This window comes from Pseudophryne corroboree, chromosome 4 (assembly GCF_028390025.1).
Source record: "Pseudophryne corroboree isolate aPseCor3 chromosome 4, aPseCor3.hap2, whole genome shotgun sequence".
In the NCBI taxonomy this organism is placed as follows: Eukaryota; Metazoa; Chordata; class Amphibia; order Anura; family Myobatrachidae; genus Pseudophryne; species Pseudophryne corroboree.
Genome location: NC_086447.1, coordinates 420,481,145 through 420,495,958, shown reverse-complemented (window position 1 = coordinate 420,495,958; position 14,814 = coordinate 420,481,145). Strand labels below are relative to the sequence as shown.

At 41.8% G+C, this 14,814-nt stretch overlaps 1 protein-coding gene across 7 annotated transcripts in view; it reads left to right on the top strand.

Annotated features, from left to right (window-relative positions):
- The window catches only part of FILIP1 (filamin A interacting protein 1), a 393,141-nt gene that overhangs the window by 365,915 nt on the left and 12,412 nt on the right, over window positions 1-14,814 (top strand). For 6 of the 7 annotated variants that reach the window (XM_063916831.1, XM_063916828.1, XM_063916829.1 and 3 more), the window contains one exon: window positions 9,315-12,132. In XM_063916831.1, the coding sequence (XP_063772901.1) occupies window positions 9,315-12,132 (2,818 nt within the window). Of the gene's footprint in view, window positions 1-3,030; window positions 3,175-9,314; window positions 12,133-14,814 lie in introns of those variants that run through there. The other variant, XM_063916834.1, reaches the window with a different exon arrangement.

Sequence of the window (14,814 nt, the reverse complement as noted above, 5' to 3'; positions counted from 1 at the left end):
GTCCCGGACCATCACCCAGACCCCCCAATGCCGCGACAACGCCCCCCCCCCCCCTCCTGACTGCCGCCGCTGTCAATCACACTACGGACGCATCCTTCCTGGATACGGCCAAAATGTGTAAGGTTGCGCACGCACACAACAGTCAGTGCGCGTGTGCAGACCACCTGGATGCGCTCGCTGCGGGCGACCGCGTGGATGAGTCCAGGTCTGAATTAGGCCTGCTACCAGCAATTAGAATCAGCAAGATATCAGCTAAAGGAAAGTACTTTATAGAAGTATGTAATTAACCTGGCATCTGTCATGCAAGAGATTGATACAGCTGCTGAAAACCTGCTTATAATAATAATAATGTGTATGTATATATATATATATATATATATATATATGTATATATCATAGCAGGCAATTTCAAGAACTTGCAAGACAACTATATGAGCTGGGTCCAGGGCCCCCTAAGCCTCTGGGTTTCATAGTAATGGCGCCCTTTGTACCCACTATAGCTATGCCCATGACTTATGGTAGTAGACATACCTTGTAGATTTTTCTGCCTTTCTTCAGAACATGTAAAAATGCTTGATAACTCATAGCCCAACAAGCTCTTGGTGTAAGTATTCTCAATCTAATTTGAAATGACATTTGCCATCTCTGGTTGGGATCCAAATGTATCTTAGAAGAACTGGATGTGTTTCAAAACTGTCAACTCTTGTACTCCCTAGTGGGATTAGATATAAATAACGTCATGTGGTATTTCATCTAAGACTTCCAAGAAAAGACAGTACTATAAAACAATTTAACTGTGTAGTGTTTCAGATACAGAATCAACCAAATACCTATGTGGAGTCTGACAAATCATAACAAAATAAATTGCTATCTTCATTTTTATCAGTCTAATATTCTGTGTACATGTGATCTCCGGCTATACTAAAGTAATTTCCTAAATGATTAGTTGCCTGTTCCTCTAGGTCAGAGGTTCTCAAACTCGGTCCTCAGGACCCCACACAGTGCATGTTTTGCAGGTAACCCAGCAGGTGCACAGGTATTAATTACTTGCTGACACATTGTAAAAGGTCCATAGGTGGAGCTAATTATTTCACTTGTGATTCTGTGAGGAGACCTGCAAAACATGCACTGTGTGGGGTCCTGAGGACCGAGTTTGTGAACCTGTGCTCTAGGTCATAGGTCTGCAAACTTGGTCCTCATTACCCCACACAGTGCATGTTTTGCAGGTAACCCAGCAGGTGCACAGGTGTATTAATTACTCACAGACACATTTTAAAAGGTCCGCAGGTGGAGTTAATTATTTCACTTGTGATTCTGTGAGGAGACCTGCAAAACATGCACTGTGTGGGGTAATGAGGACCGAGTTTGCAGACCTATGCTCTAGGTAAACAGAACAAGGGAAGGTGTAACTCTACATTTAAGTTGTCTGGTCAAACATGATCATTTTCTAGTGCCTGCTAAAGGTTTACAATATCTTTCTGTTATCTCTTCACTTGTTTTCATGTTAAGGCCAGTACTCACTGGCCGATGCGGGAGAGATGTGTGCTGAGCGAACCGCTCAGCACACATCTCTCCCGCCGCTCAGCACAGCGCGATGTGTACTGAGCGTGCGGGGGGGGGAGATGGGGGGGGGGCGCTCATTTCACCCAGCAGGTGAAATGAGCGACCCGCTAGATTGGCCTGCACGGCAGGCCAATCTAGCACCAGCGATAGTGATGCGCGGGGCTGCGCATCGCTATCGCTGTAGGGGGTACACACGGAGCGATCAGGCCTAAAATCTAACCAATCTAGTCAGATTGCTTAGATTTTAAGCAGCGATCGCTCCGTGAGTACCCCCCTTTAGTAAGATTTTATCTCACAGTACGCAACAGTACATTAGTACACAACAGTTTTCATGTTTCCTTTATTTATGCCGACACTTCCATTATATTATTAGACATTTCTATTTGGAACTGTATCGGTTAATTTACCATCACTGGCAGATCACCAAAATCCTGAAGTGAATGTTTTCTTATTGCTTTAAGTCAATCTTCTTCAATGACTGATCTCACTACATCATCTAAATGGAACCTGTGAGTTTTCTTTGGAATTAACCCTTTCTCAGCCACGGGGGACTTCTTGTATGTGGTATATCACCAAGGCTAAGATCTTGCCTGCTATTGGCTTGCTGTGTGATGGAGGGGACACACAATGGATAATGATGCGTCCATAGCTGCTGGGCTATGCTTTCACCCCCATTCAAATTGCCTTCTTTGTGAAGACTGGTAGAAACAAAGAATTGATTTGCAGACTGTTGTCTTACTGCATGGAACCATGTGCTCCTAGGCACCAATAACACATAGGATGTCTTACTGTTACAACAGTCTGCAGCATACTTTGATGAGAACTGTGAGTAGATCATTAGCGGCACTTCATTTAGCTAAATTAGACAGCAACCTGAATTCCCTCTTTTGCTTTCTTTTATAATCGTTGCCTCCTCCCCCACTAGTGGGGATGAGCTTGTACCAGGATTTGCAAGAGAAATCCCTGCTGTTCATGCTAGAATGGAAACGTGTGGCTGCTGTGAAGATTGTTTTGTACACTTCCTACAAATGAATTTGAACCAACTGCAAACATTTGCGTGTCATGCAGATGATGGTAGGATCACAGGATTAGGCCAGGGTAGCAGATGTTACAGCACCTTGTCTGCCTGCACTTATACTTAACCACTCCACTGCAGATTGTGAAATCAATTATACATAAGAAGTCACAAGGAACCAAACAAAATGCTAGAAATAGGATGTACAGTAAATTTCCAAAGAGGACTTTTTAAAAAAAATTGTTTTTTTAATTTCCTCTACAGCTAGAAATGTAAGCATGGGTACTTATAATGGCATTATTGCCATGTGACTTGCTGTACAAATGGGCTTTAGAGGAGTTTCAGAGCTAAAAGTATTATTATTCTTTTTTTGTTTGGGGGCTTGGTGCTCCACCCCTCCTGAATGAGCACAATAATGAAGCATGTAAGAAGGGATGACATCATTAGTCAGTGGTCCCAGCTCCTATGCACAGCCTTCATCTCTTATTGTCCTAATGACATGGTTGGAATGTGATGGGAAAGTCTCTGGAGAACAGTAAGCGTCTTACTAAAGTTTCTGTGGAGAGTCGGTATCTCTCTGCTGGCTGATTGCTAAGGTAAGGAAAGTCCAATTGTGCAATATAAAACACGCTGCTTGTGGACTTGTGTGAACTCTTTTGTCCACAACATCCTTTCCAGATAAATTAGTTTTGCAGTGTGATCGCAGCAAGATGTAGTTGTGTGCAAGGACAGAAGAATCGTAGCAGTAATGAATGGACCAATCTGTTTCTGCTTCCCAATTTGTTGGAAATCTGTTACATTATAATACAATCCAACTGAGATAGAAACCTAAACAAATGGTCACAAACCTTCTATGGTAACTTTATTCATTATGTAAGCTGTAGAGTACTATTGGTTTTATGCAGCATGTTTCTGTTTTTTGCATTTTTACTAAACAGATCTGGTTTTAAAATCTACAAGTAATACTATAATATGTTCGTCAGCTCTAATATAATACATGCCAGTAAAGGTAAAGTATTTTGATTCTTACCTGTCACTACTGAATACTGAAAGGAATAGGTTAAATTGGACATAATCTGTATGTGCTTTTGTAGTATATGTTTATGAGGATAACTGTACATGTAAGTACAAGTATAATGAATAATCTGAAAATGTGGATACAGTTCAAATCATGTATTGATAAGCAAAGCAAACCCCACATAGTTTGGCTAACTTACATAGGCTGCTTGAGGAGTATTATTTAGGACACAATACATGTTGGACATTTTACAATTAATCTGTTTCTGTTTCACAAAAAAAATAATGTATGGCTTATTCACTGCATTCTGATTAATGGAGTGCTACAAGTTATGATCTGTTCGTTGCACAGTTCTTTAGTTTACCCCATGACCCAATGTTCCAAGTACATACTGTACAGTTCTATGGCAGCTTTGCAGTCAGATTACTAATTGACAAACATGCCTATGTAAACAGTTATACCTCTTTCACATAGAAAGCTTAGAAGACCTGGCTTTTACCTGGCATTTGAAGCACGGGTTGGTTTCCGGTCCCAGCCCAGGAGCCCCTTCTACTGTGTGAAAGGGTCTGTCAGGTTCTGTCTAGTTTGTGTTCCCGGAGGGGGCGCTAGTGGGTCAGTGGAGATAGGATGGAGAAAACGAGGAGGCCGGATAGGATTCCTGCGCATGTGCGCTAAGTTGTTTATTAAACAGTTTTAACAGGTAGTATGGCAGCAGGAATACTTGATGGTAACAGAGGATATGCAATAATGAGTAAGTAGTAAAGAAGTTGAAAGTCTTATGGCAAAGTCTGTATGGTATGTAACAATCGATCAGGGGATCGATGTATCGGTGTGGAAACCGATGGTTCCTGGACCATGGAACACAGCAGGGATGATGGTGAGAATAGCAAGCCCGGTAACAGTTGCAGGAGACAAGTGTTAAGATCCTCAGTGCAGTTTGAATAACACTGGCAGCTTGCAGGCTGATGAACAGGTGTAGATAGCGAGATGCACCTGGAGGAAAGTCTCTACTGCAGAGGGCTGGAGCACACTGTAGCTGGTAAAGGTATGAAGCTTGATCACAGGTACCCGGGTTGCTGGTGCTTGTAGTTCCACAGCAGTACAGGACCAGACTGGAATGTAGAGTAGATTCACAGAGGAACTGAAGAGGCTTGATCACAAGCACCCGAGTTGCTGGTGCTTGTGGTTCCACGGCAATGCAGGATCAGGCTGGAAGGCAGAGTAGGAACTCAGAGGAACTGGAGAACGGAGCCAGTGACACAGGTCAGAGGAATGACACGAAGTCCAAGGCAAGGACTGACTCACCCTGCTGCTCCTGATATACCCCCCGGTCTGCAGGTATTGGCTGGGAGTGAATGGGGAGGTGCGGCCAAGCTCCGGATTGGCCGATGCGAAGGAGCTGGTGGGAACTGTCATGGCGGCACCCATGCCGCGGCCCGGCGGGAACACTGACAACAGGAGTGTCCTTAGGCCCAGGATGACATTTGGCGACAAGGTGACCAGTGGCAGCGAGACATGGGTGCCCCAGACGGAGACCGCACCGGCGGACAGATGCAGCTGCAGTAAGACGATTCCTGACAGGGTCAACCCAGTTCGCAATTCTGAGGACTTCAACCCTGGTCAATAGCCTGGTCGAAGTCCTGGGATTTTTGACCTGAGTTGATCTTTTCACACCGAATAGGACCCGGGGTGACCCAGCAAATTACCGGGTCTAAATGTTTGACCCGTCAATTTTTCTTCCTTAAAGGGTTATATGTTTTCCTTTATATTACACATACTGGCTATGAGCATCTCAGCCCAGTGATCGACTCTGCCTGATTGATAGGCAGAGGCGTTCACTGGGCGGGAGGGGGCGGGCTGGTGGCATTTGGCCGCCATTTTGGGGGTGCAGTCCGGGCAACACAGGCATGCCTGGACCGTGCAGGGGGCGAGCTGCGGGCACTGCGTGACGTCACATGCAGCCGCTGCGACCCAGGAAGCAATGAGTAGCTCCCTGTCAGCGCGCAGGAGCTGCGCTGGTAGGGAGTTACTCCTCAGGTACAAAAGCATCGTCGCCATGCTGGGGAAGGGGGGGGGATGGGGCGGCCGAGCCAGACATGCGGGGCAGACTAGTCCTGTGCTGGGCGTCCTCCTGCATGTCTGTGAAACTGATCGTAGGTCTGAATTAGGCCCTGTGTGCACATGCATATGTGTGCATAGAGATTTGCTGTACGTGTTTCTGCTATTTATGACTGCCTGCATGTGGATCAGCGGAATGGGAAAGTACAGGCCAAGTACCAGGGGTGTGTTAAGAGAGGAGGGGGCCCTTGTGCAGTCTCCGACTGGGCCCCCCTCCTCTCTAGCGTGGTAATCATTTTCTCCAGTGATTTTCTTACTGTGCATGCGTTACACACCGGGAAAATGTCCACTGCGCCATTTTCCCTGTTTATTGCTGCCAGCGTGGGACTTCTGAGGCATATGTATTCAAGAAATGGGTACAGGTGTGTGATGGCCCCTCTGGACCCAGGGTGCACCGAAACACCTTGCATCCATATAACTAGTCCTAACATAAAAATAACTAGTCCTATAATAAGACTGCATAGGAGTCCTCAAATAGGTTGAACTCGATGGACAATTGTCTTTTTTCAACCTTAGTTACTATGTTACATTATAGATACGCTAATACCAAGTACAGTAAGCGGTCTATTTATCAATAATCACATACTCAGTGCTATCTGGGTGCAATATTAGCAACCAGAGATGCATTGCAGTATGCGATTATTACGCCCATATGGAGCAATCTACACCTGCGGGAAAGGGAGTTCATATTGGAGTCTGTCCCTGCGATATGTTCAGAATGCTAGCGGGACTAGCTGTTCTACCCATTGTTTGCACTGGAGTATCTGATTTTCACAGTTGTTCATATAAATGAGTGTTAAAAATTTGGTAAATCTAAAGAGCTGCAAATTTGAGACGTCTTAATGTAAGTAAATATTAATCCATGGTTCTTGGTGTTACCCGAGGAGCACTCGTAGCAGATACGGTAAAAAGTGACAGGACCATTTTTGTAGTTTATTAATTCTACACACTGGAGGTTCAATCAAAATTTTGATCTGATTGTCCGTTTGGGCGTTATCGTTCACTGAACGCGAGCCACGCAGTGGTAATGATGTAATTATGTCTACCCATTTTGCTTTTAAAATTATAATTATGTAGATTTCCTATTTCCCACCTGCAGAATACCTACCGTTTGTTACATTTCATCTTCCTAACATATCGGAAAGTAAGAGTCAGTCAGTGAGTGAGGGCTTTTGCATTTTTGTAGTTTATTAAATTCTACACACTGAAGGTGATCTGATTGTCCATTTGGGCGTAATCATTCACGCAATGCAAGCCACGCATCAGTAATGATGTCATTATGTCATCCCCTTAGGGGAGGTTTTTTTTTAAAGTTTAATTACGTAGTTTTCCTATTTCCCACCTGAAGAATACCTATGTTATAATTTGGGATGCGGTTATGTTACCGACATGCAGACAGACAGACACCCATAGAGTGGGAATAGAAGGGGGCTTCGTTGTGCTCGTTCCCCTCCCCAACTCCCTACCCCCCCCCCCCCCTCCCCACCGGCCATCAAACAGCCAGGATCCCGGCGCCAGTATGGTGACCAGCGGTCTCCCAACATATTAGGAAGTAAGAGAATTAGTGATGAGTCAGTTAGTCAGTGAGTGAGAGCATTCGCATATATATATATATATATATATATATATAGATAGATAGATAGATAAATGGGCCCCTAAGTGTTTATTTGCACAGTTGCATACATTGAAAAAGATGGCAAAGCCATATCATTTGTGGGTGCCTAGAGCAAGTGTAAATAACTGATGATGACAAACTCAGGCACTAGTGAGCTGCTTATGAATGGCTGTTAGTGCATATTTTGTTGACACTGGTTAGTGATAGTTCCTTGCTCAAGCATAGGTTATGCTTTTGTGAGCATGCTTAAGCAATTTAATGCAAGACAGCTTTTTTTGCTATATTAGAGACTTTTTGCAGCTGACATAATGCCTAATAGCATTTGTTGCACATAAAACACAGAAAATAAATGGTTTACAACATGGGTGTAATCGAGAAGTACAGTAAGTGTCTTTGATGTATGTATGGAGTAAACCAGACAAATATGCTACTGTTGCTGCCTAGAGTTCTTCTTGGGTGGGAACATGCTATTTTGGAGTGTGACCTTTTTGAATAGTAAATTACACTAATTTTGTAGCCAGTCTGCATTAGCCCCACTGTGATCAAACTGCACTAAAAATGGTGAAATGGTGGCGTTATCACGTTTATTGCTACTGCTTAGATGAGCACCTAGTGTCGATAAGTTTCTGCTGCAACTCATCAGTACAGTTGTGGCACAGCGCAGTCAATGAGTATGAAGATTAGCTGGATTTTCTGAGTAACCTTACATTGCATTCCATACAGAACGCTGTGTTCTGAGAAAAACACGCCTAAATGAGTTTAAACCTGTGAACATCATGCAATCTTCATTTGGAACGCCTAATACTTTAAAACTGGAACTGTGAGAACTTTTCTGCTTGTTCTCTAGAACAAAAATTAGCTAACGAGCTACAGGACAGATATATAAAGAACTTCACTTGAGTGCCTGATTCTGAGTTGGATCTCTGTCCACGGACGTATCGACAAGTTTTCTTCTTACAGCACATGTGCAGATGCGAATTTACGCATTTTTGCATTATGAGTTTGACGCAACTTGGTCAGATCTATCAATTTGTGAAATTAGGCATTTCTGGACTCTAACTGGGTGGTGACAATGTGAGCCGCGATTCTGTTAGTTCCAGCGCATCTTCTTCACCCAAAAATGTGTCTTAGTCGCAATGTGATGCGAATAGGACACACCAGGAGACTGTTTTGATTAATTTGAAATGCTACATGTGTATATCTGTGTGCGACTGAGTCTGAATCATTATACAAAGTGCTATGATGCAGGGCCATGGCTATTTAACACACCAAGATCCATTGTGCTGCGTATACAGACTCAAGTCGCACACAGATATACAAGTGACGCATATCACATTAATAAACACAGACTCCTGGTGCATCCTAGTTGTATTGTATTGCGACTAAGATGCATTTTCAGGTGAAAAAAATGGCAGACCCTAGCAGAGTTGCACAGGACCCGGCGTCACATTCGCTAGGTGTATGACAACACATCTTTAAGTCCTATTGTGGCTTTCTTCTGTTAGACTGGTTGAGGTATCTTGGAGTGTAGGCAGGCTGTAAGAATGATATAAGGGAGCAAAATTCTAAAACATTAGATGTAAAATAATGAAAGCATCATTAAGAAAATATACAGTAGATCTTTGCAGCATTTTAGATGAATCAAAGTATTCCACAAATGTAGTAGTATTATTATTATTATTATTATCTTTAATACAAAGTGTAAGCAGTGCCGTACAAGAGATAGACATGAAAACAGAACATAAATACAATGCACAACTGCGAACCATCTATCAGCAGTCATTGGTGAGTCATAGGGGAAGGTATAGATGGTAGTGTACACATATTAGTGTGTACTATTTATCAAGAACAATATTACATTAACAATTGACCAAAAACATTTAAATATTGCAATCAAGAGCCAAAATGCACATTCTGACTTTCATATATAATATATCACATTTAGACATGTATATTCTAAAATTAATATTGTATATATTTTATAGGTTAAAGAAGTTACTGGAACAAGAGAAAGCTTATCAGGTGCGAAAAGATAAAGAATATAACAAGCGACTCAATAAAGTCCGAGATGAGCTAGTAAAGCTCAAGTCATTTGCACTGATGCTAGTGGATGAGAGACAAATGCATATTGAACAGCTTGGACAACAAACTCAAAAGATACAAGATCTTACTCAGGAACTTCAAAAAGCAGAGTCCAAACTGAAAGCAGTTTGCGCTAAAGCCAACGAAGACAGCCAAAAAGTTGTTAAACTGGAATTGGACCTTGAGCATAAAGTTTCCAAGTATTCTCAGGAACATGAAGAAATGACTGCAAAATTGGTTACTCAAGAGTCCAATAACCGTCATCTCCGTCTAAAGCTGGTTGGTCTCAATCGCAAAATCGAAGAATTAGAGGAAGCAAATAGGAACCTTCAAAAAACAGATGAGGAGTTAAAAGAGTTAAGAGAAAAAATAGCCAAGGGAGAATGTGGAAATTCAAGTTTAATGGCAGAAGTAGAAAATTTAAGAAAGCGAGTTTTAGAAATGGAAGGGAAAGATGAGGAGATAACAAAGACAGAATCACAATGTAAAGAACTCCAAAAGAAACTCCATGAAGAAGAACACCACAGCAAGGAGCTAAAACTGGAGGTGGAAAAATTACAGAAAAGAATGTCTGAATTAGAAAAATTAGAAGAGGCATTTATGAAAAGTAAGTCAGAGTGCACTCAGCTTTATGTGAAATTGGATAAAGAAAAAGCCCAAACAAGGGAATTGGTGAAGGAAGTTGAAGTGGTGAAGGGTCGAGTTAAAGAACTTGAGTTGGTTGAAGGAAGACTGGAAAAAGCAGAACACAGTTTAAAAGATGACTTAACTAAGTTAAAGTCTTTCACTGTTATGCTCGTTGATGAAAGGAAAATCATTATGGAAAAGATAAAACTAGAGGAAGGAAAGGTTGATGAACTCAACAAGGACTTAAAAGTTGAACAAGGAAAAGTTATGGAGGTAACAGAAAAACTTATAGATGAAAGTAAAAAACTTTTAAAACTAAAGTCAGAAATGGAAGAAAAAGTGTATAACTTGACAAAAGAGCGAGATGAGTCAATCGGCAAACTAAGAACTGAAGAAGAGAAAAACTGTGAACTAACTTGCAGGGTAAACCTGCTGATGAAAAGAATAGAAAGCATGGAAGTTTCAGAAAGGGAAGCAGCACGAAGCAGAGCAAAGAAATGTTTTGAGGCTATACATCAAGAAGACAATAAGACAAAAGAGTTGATTTTAGAAATTGAAAGACTTAGAAATCGTCTTCAACAGCTTGAAGTTGTTGAGGGAGATTTGATGAAAACAGAGGATGAGTATGATCAGCTAGAAAGAAAATATAGAACTGAGCAAGACAGAGCTAATGTACTCTCTCTGCAGCTTGAAGAGCTGAAAAGTCAAATAGCAAAGAACAAAGCTATTGAGAAGGGAGAAGTTGTAAGTCAAGAGGCTGAACTTCGGCATAGAATCCGAGTAGAGGAATCTAGAAACAGAGACTTAAGAGCAGAAGTACAAGCACTCAAAGAGAAAATTCATGATATGATGAACAAAGAAGATCAGCTTTCACAACTTCAAGTTGATTATTCAGTCCTTCAGAAAAGGTTTATAGAAGAAGAAAATAAAAACAAAACTATGGGACAAGATGTATTGAATTTGACAAAAGAGCTAGAACTATCAAAGAGATACAGTCGTGCTATAAGGCCAAGCATGAATGGGAGAAGAATGGTTGATGTTCCCGTGACATCTACAGGGATCCAGACAGATGAAATAAGTATTGAATCATTTGAGGAGGAGACCCCAGCAGTGTTTATCAGGAAGTCCTTCCAAGAAGAGAATCACATCATGAGTAATTTACGGCAAGTCGGACTTAAAAAACCTGTAGATAGATCGCCTGTTCTGGAAAGGTATCCACCTGCAGCAAATGAACTGAACATAAGAAAATCATGGATACCCTGGATGAGAAAAAGAGAAAATGGCTCTCCTAGTTCTCCAGTTATACCAGAAAGGGCAATTCGACCAAATCCTAGCATTGGGCGCTCAGGTGAAGTATTCCTTTCACCAAAACAAGGTCAACCGCTACATATAAGAGTAACACCAGATCATGAAAACAGCACAGCCACTTTGGAGATAACTAGCCCACCTTCTGAGGATTTCTTTTCAACCACCACAGTAATACCAACATTAGGTAATCAAAAACCACGGATTACAATCATTCCTTCTCCAGGTGTTATGAACCAGAAAGGAAAAGGTGCTGATAGCTCCATGCATCCAGAAAGATCTATGTCCCCTGTCACAATAACAACTTTCTCACGGGAAAAATCTGCTGAAACCGGCAGATCCAATTTTAGTGAAAGGCCCACATCTCCCATTCAGATACTTACTGTGTCAACATCTGCTGCATCTCCAGAGATATCTGTGTCTCCAGATTCTCAAGAAATGACTATGGGACGTGCTGTATTTAAGGTTACTCCTGAAAAACAAACTGTGCCAACTCCAATAAGGAAATACAATTCTAATGCAAACATAATTACAACAGAGGATAACAAAATTCATATACATTTAGGTTCTCAGTTTAAAAGAAATCCTGGTAGCTCCTCAGATGGGGCAACACCTGTTATAACCGTTAGACCTTTAAATGTTGGTACAGAAAATGTGGAGGTTACAACTGGTACTGTACTTCGATCCCCAAAGACCAATTTGTCTGTCAGGCCTACAACAAACAAAGTGACTAGTTCTATAACCATAACTCCTGCCACAACATCTTCTACACGTGCAACCCAATCAGTGGTGAGTACACAAGTAAAATAGCTTTGTTAAATTAATTTAGTATAATTATTAAAACAATATATAAAAACTGTATCTACTAATGTTAGCCAAAAGACTGTTATTTATTTTAATTATTGCTGTATTATGCTAATACTAATTATTATTCTACTTATGACTAAAGGTAGTGTAAAGTAGAGATGAGCGGGTTTGGTTTTACTCGGTTTTACTCGGTTCTCAAAACGGCATCTAATTGGCTCACGGATGTCACGTGTTTTGGATAGCCAATAAGATTCGGTTTTGAGAACCGAGTAAAACCGAGTAAAACCGAATCCGCTCATCTCTAGTGTAAAGAGGCCTAGGGGTATATTTAACAAAGGTCGATTTTTGATCGATTCTGATCAATTTTAAATCAATCTAAATTAATGTTGTGTTTCAGGGTCTGAAACGCGCATTTACTAACAATTATAAATTGATAGCAAAAATTGTCAGTTAGTAAATCTGTGTTATAGCCCCTGAAACTCAACATTGATTTTGCTTGATTTAAAATCAATGAAAATCGATCTTTAGTAAATATACCCCTAACTGTGGTGTCCTTCAGTGGGGATACTGACTGGAACCTTGTTGTATAGAGGAGACTGTCTCCACATGTGATCGGGACTTTGGGGTCTATCCTTCATGATGACCCATTATTCAAATAATAATGCTGTTTTGTTATCACTTTACAAATTTATATATTTTTTTTACTTGGTTTTGAATAGTCTTTTAACACTAGTTAAAACACAAGTAAAAGAACCTATTCAAATGCTTGTATTTATTTAATTTTTTTGTACTTGTGCAATCAAAATTCTAGTTGATATGAGGTTTGAAACTGGTCCCACATACTGCATTACCACAGCTGATTTCTAGCAGTTTGCCTGTTATCATTATGTGTGCACCAAACATATATATTACACAGAATTAATGTGGGGCCGTGCTCTACAGGGAGGCATCATGCAGACCTGTGTGTGTGCGTGGGTGGGGGCGGCATTGTCAGTTTACCTTGTGTGCCCGGGAAGCAGGTCTCTCCTCGGCTGTCACCATCTTCCCAGTAATATTCAGTGCCAGAGCCTTTGCTTTCAATGTGCAATGCCATCTTCCTGCAGATGTCACTTAAAGATGGCACCACAATGGAGTAGGGACCCACTTCCCAGGGCAAGGTAAGTACACTCAGAGGTGGGGAAGGGGGTTGATCGCGCCAGGCTTCTCCAAGAAGCCCGGGCCCAGCTAGTTAGTACTCCCTCTGCACCAGTACATCTTTCAACCACACTACTAGATTGAATTGACACAGGATGAGGACTGACTGCTCAAGCCATGCACAAATGGCCAGGTCTCATCCAATTTAGTCAACCTCATGTATTTTTTGTTTCACTAATTTGGACACTAAAAGGCGAATTAGAAGAATTGGAGCAATTGCACTCGCACTGAACTAAGTGTGGCTACCTGCCTGTATTCAGTGTTGCATGCGTCTACTGTATGCAACCATACTACCCTTATGCATCCGCTTGTGCAAGTTACTATCATTGTTATCGAGCGCACTTGCATCAGCCCTAGTGCAAAAGATCTGTCAAAATCAGATACATTTTTGATTACACACATCTCTGCAAAGTTCATGCCCACGTCACACTCAGCGAATGCACTGTTGCTACACAGTTACACCCTTATGTTGCAAGTGGAGATGCAACTGAGTTACCTACAACTCTGAAGCACACACAGTTGCTCACCTATGAAACATGCACAGTGATATAAATAGCAAGATTCATCCACAAAACTGCCTAGCGTGCAGCTGTGCCACAGCCCCCGAGTCTGTGGCTTAGTGAACAGACCCAGCAGCAATGTTGGCGTTCTGTGACAGGAGATAACCACAGTGTACACTCTGTAGTGGGAGAGGACTGGAGCAAATCAGCCCCTCCTGTTTGACAGAGGGACATAAAGCTGTGTAATAGACAAACAACATCACTTCTAATAACATCACAGTTCTGGAAATGATACAATTAGACAGAGAACACATTAAGCGGATAATTCTGAGTTGAGATCAAAGTAAAAAAAAAGTTAACTTTGCACCTGGAAGAGACCATGGGGGTAATTCCAAGTTGATCGCAGCAGGATATTTTTTAGCAGTTGGGCAAAACCATGTGCACTGCAGGGGAGGCAGATATAACATGTGCAGAGAGAGTTAGATTTGGGTGGGTTATTTTGTTTCTGTGCAGGGTAAATACTGGCTGCTTTATTTGTACACTGCAATTTAGATTGCAGATTGAACTCACCACACCCAAATCTATCTCTCTCTGCACATGTTATATCTGCCTCCTGTTACGCACACCAGTGCTAACAGGAGTATACCGGTGTATGAACAGAGAGGGATGCGAGGCAAAACGAACTCACAGACAGTATAACACAACATACACAGGAGGTGATGGAATAACTAATAAACACAAAATGAACGGGGAAGCCCAAAGGCTCAGGAATTGGGTGTCTCCCTAGTGTCAGGAATGCTCAGATGGAATAGAGCGGACAATGAAGCGAGATGTAGTGATTTAACATGTGGAGCACCCAAAATGATGTTGCTAAGAGCAACAGGAAAAACCCCAAAGGGTTACCAACGGGTGTGGGAATAAACTCCTTGGTCAGAGATAGAAATATAGACACAAGGAGAGTATCCACAAT